The sequence below is a fragment of the Phyllostomus hastatus genome, unplaced genomic scaffold (assembly GCF_019186645.2).
Source record: "Phyllostomus hastatus isolate PE091 unplaced genomic scaffold, TTU_PhHast_1.1 phas_contig_196, whole genome shotgun sequence".
NCBI classification, from domain to species: Eukaryota; Metazoa; Chordata; class Mammalia; order Chiroptera; family Phyllostomidae; genus Phyllostomus; species Phyllostomus hastatus.
In genome coordinates, this window is record NW_025333709.1 from 2,675,625 (window position 1) to 2,679,332 (window position 3,708).

The following is a 3,708-nucleotide window of genomic DNA, read 5'->3' on the forward strand; positions in this document are numbered from 1 at the left end:
TTGATGAGCGACCACAGGACTGACCGACTGAATGGACGCCCCTCCCACAGTCCTCCCTGGGGTCCGGTCTAGGGTGGGCGCTCAGCAAACGGCCAGAACGGATCACCAGCCCACCCACGCCCTTCCTTCTCCAGGTGTCCCCTGGTCAGGTGATGAGCACCAAGTGGTGGCAAATCAGTGTTGAGTTCCTTGGTGAAGGTGGCAGTGCGGCCTTGGAGAAATGATCAGCTTCCGAGACTAGGATCAGTTCACAAAAGCATTTTATTAATCAGCCCGCTCATCCCAGATAAATAACTGCTGCCCAGAGCTTTCTGGGAGCCAGGAGCCTGCTCCCTGGGCCCCCCCCCCACTCAGGAACCGGGGTCTGCAGGGCCTCAGTGGAGTCCCTGCTGCTGGAAGTACGAGTGGCAGGCGGACGTGATGGCCGCCACGAACACTATGAACTCGTTGAAGTCCACCGTGGCGTCTCCGTTGGCGTCCAGGTCCTTGAGCAGTTTGTCCACGGCCTCCTTGTCCCTTCCGCTCTAGAGGAGACAGGGCGCCAAGGTCAGCGATGAGAGTGCTGCTGCGGGGCGCCCCGGCCCCAGCCAAGCCCCGCCCCCCAGGCGGAGGACGGGAAACCGAGTCCATGCTCCCGCGCGCAGCAGACACGCGGCCCCTGGAAAGGAGACTGGGGCTCTGGGAGGCGGGGACCTGCCCTGACGCGTTTGAGGGGATTGTCTTTGGGCCGCACACCGTGCTCCACCCTGAGGGTGCCGGAGAACGCGCTCTAGCCCTGCTCCGAGTTCAGGTGGCTCTGTGGGCGCCGCCCTGGCAGGTGTGGCTCAGGACGCGGTCAGGGCATAAGAGAGACCAATTGGCCCTGCCCGAGACATCGGGGAGAAGAGAGAATCTGGGGTTCACGCAGGGTCCCTGCCCTCTCCGGCCTGGGCCCCAAGGCCCCAGGTCCTCTTTCAGAGGGCGGGGCGGGGGTGGGGGTCTCAGAGAGCCTGCTCAGGTGACACCAACTTCAGGGAGGGGGCCAGCACGGTCACGGTGCAGATCCCAGCAGGCAACAGCAGGGGGCGCTGACGACCCAGCCCCGCACCGGCCAATCCTAAAGCCACCACTTTGCTGTGCGGCCCGCAGGGCCCGACAGCCACCCGGGGTTTATGAAGCTCCGACTGCGCGTCGGGGGACCGCCACAGCGGGCCCTGCTGGTGCAACCCAGCCCCCGGCCGTCATCAGGTTGCCCCGGGATTCCGCAGTAACCCAAGCCTGAGAGTCCTGGCTTAGCTGCCGGTTCTCCAACTGTGCTCCCAGGACCCCCTGCGCGGGGCGGGGCGTGCAGCGAGCATGGACATCAAGTTCAAAGGGAAATGAAACTGCACGTAAATTAGAAATTGGTTCACACCAACTTTCCCGTGGAAAGCGGCTGCGTGTACGAGGATTTCCTCCCTCCACATTTTTGTCGTTTTACATTTCCTGCCAGACGTGTCGATGATAGAGAGAGGCAGGTGAACTTCAGTTTTAAAAATGTCTCTCTCTGTTGCATTCACATCTGGAGGGAGAGAAACCTAGTGTACTGAAGCGCTGGGTGGCTTTAAGGGACGCTCCAGGCTCTACGTTTCAGGCTGCCGCGTCGAAGAATCGGTATCAGCCCAGACCCTTAGGGGGCAGCCAGGCAGAGCCTGGGAGAGGCAGGGGAGGAAGAGAATTGGGGGGGGGCGGCGGACCCTCGGTTTAAGCCCCCTGGGGAGGCTCCCTTGTCAGGCCCCCAGAAGGTGGGCTCTGGACGGACAGGTACCAGGATGGGACTCCTCCCCGTTGTATTGCTTTCAGTGTCACGGACGCCAGGCCCCCGGGGACCTGGGGGTGGGGGGAGGGAGGTGAGCAAGCAGCCAGTGGACAGGGCTGTTTGTGGCCAGAAGCCTTGGACAGGGACAGTCCTGAGGGACCAGCAACCCCCCCCCACCCTCAGAGATGGCCCTGGATTTGACCCCTGTGCCCCCGCCCCCCCCACCACCACCACTCAGGTCCCATCCCGGCGGGGCCATGGGGCCCCAGAAGAGGAAGGATGCTGGTCACAAGTCCGTTGCCGCCCCAACTCTTGCAAAGGTTGTCCCCTTCCTGCTCACGAGTCCAGGGTCCCTGGCCTGGGGCAGCAGGTCCGGCCCCCAGCATCCCTCAGTGGCTGGAGCGGCTGGGTCTTGATGGTTTCTGCCCCTGCTCCCAGGATCTCCCCGCCCCACCCCCACACCCCCAGCAGGCCCCTTCGTCGGGTGGGGCCCCTCATTCTGCCCCGGGGCCCGCGACTCGCCTGCAGGAAGCCCGGCAGCTCCTTCTCCAGCAGCACCTTCATCTCGCCCTTGCTGAGGCTCCGCGCGTTGCCGTCCGCGCCCGCGTACTGCGAGAAGACCTCGATGATCAGGGCCATGGCCGTCTCCAGTCGCGACATGGTGCTGGCTGCGGGTGTGCGTTCCTCGGGGGCGCTGGTGTGGCTGAGGAAATGGCCCAGGGGCGTCCTCTTGGCCCTTTATAAAGCCCGGCTTCCTGTTGACACAGAGGGTGGGACCAGCCCGGCTGGGCTGCCCCGCGAACCCGCCCTTCCCCCCGTCCCCCCCGCCCCCTCCTCCCCGGACCGCATTACTCAGTGCCGGAGAAATGCATCCTCGTAACTTCCTGGTGCCCTGATCTGGGACCCCTCCCCGCTCTGTACGCCCCCCCCCCCGCCCGCCAGGCCCAGGTACAGCCCCCCACCCCCACTTTACTGTGCTTTCCTGGGTCTTGGGGTCGTCACCGAATGACAATGCTGACCCCCGCCCTGGGGGACAAGCCGGGTCTCCGGGGCAAGTGCGTGCCCGGGCGTGTTTGCTGAGTACTGAAGGGGCGGGCCTGCGCTTGGGCCCCTGTCCGTCCCTGCGGCTATCAGGTGGGCCTGGCGCTGCGCCCGGCGGGCGGACAGAGGGAACCGTTGTGTGAACCGACCTGGGACCTGCCTGCTTTTCCCAACCGCCTGTGACTCACCCAGTGGACCCGCCCCTCCTCAGCTCTGAGCCGCTCCGCAGACCCCGGCGGTTACAGGATTAGGCCCCGGGCCTGGGTGCGGCCGGTCCGGAGGCCTGAGCAGTGAACCGGGTGTGGGCGAACCGAGTCCAGCTAGCAAAACCAACTAGCCCGTGGGAGGCCTGCGCACAGCCTTACCACTCAGGCACCGGGAGGAGCCACAGGGGATGGTCTGAATTAAAATGACTGAAAGCCCGTCAAGGCTGGCAGGCCCTGCGCTGGGCCAGAGTCTTCCAGCAAGAGAAAGTCCACCTTTGCCCAGGTGGGGCCACTCTGCGTCTTTCCACATCTCCGGGAACGCAGCTTTGGGGTGGCGGGTCATTTCCCTTTTTTCCAAACGCCTGGGGCACAAGCACCTCACCAACCACACCCCCAACCACTCACGGAGCAGAGTCACAAATGCCCTCGGTGTTACTGTCTCCAGGTTCGGGGCTGACTGGTACCTGTCCAGGGCCCGCCCGCGTGAGGGAGGCTGTTGTCTACCAGTGCCCCCTTCCCCCGGCCCCAGAGGTTTCCCGCCCCTGTGCTTCCTCCCGCCCCCCTAGCCCTCCACCAGTGGGTTTCACGTAACCCCCTCCTGTCTCCTTTGCGGACTGCGAGGTGTAACGTAAGGTGCAAACCTGCCATTTTCTGGAGCATTTTCTCGGTCCGCCGAGGTTCTGC

General features: G+C 64.6%; 1 protein-coding gene across 1 annotated transcript; it reads right to left on the reverse strand.

Annotated features, from left to right (window-relative positions):
- Positions 1-243: 243 nt before the first annotated feature.
- On the reverse strand, positions 244-2,500 carry LOC123815780 (S100 calcium binding protein P). The gene is made up of 2 exons (XM_045834369.1): positions 2,300-2,500; positions 244-524 (listed from the first exon to the last, which is right to left on the reverse strand). Exons 1-2 carry the CDS (start codon positions 2,435-2,437, stop codon positions 375-377), a joined length of 288 nt encoding a protein of 95 aa, XP_045690325.1. The 5' UTR covers positions 2,438-2,500; the 3' UTR covers positions 244-374.
- Between the last annotated feature and the right edge of the window lie 1,208 nt (positions 2,501-3,708).

What these genes read in the sequence shown, in the direction of transcription:
- LOC123815780 (XM_045834369.1), bottom strand. Translation starts at nt 2,437, where the DNA reads ATGTCGCGACTGGAGACGGCCATGGCCCTGATCATCGAGGTCTTCTCG. An exon ending in AGCTGCCGGGCTTCCTGCAG is followed by an intron (nt 525 to 2,299) that starts GCGAGTCGCGGG and finishes TGTCTCCTCTAG; the next exon opens with AGCGGAAGGGACAAGGAGGC.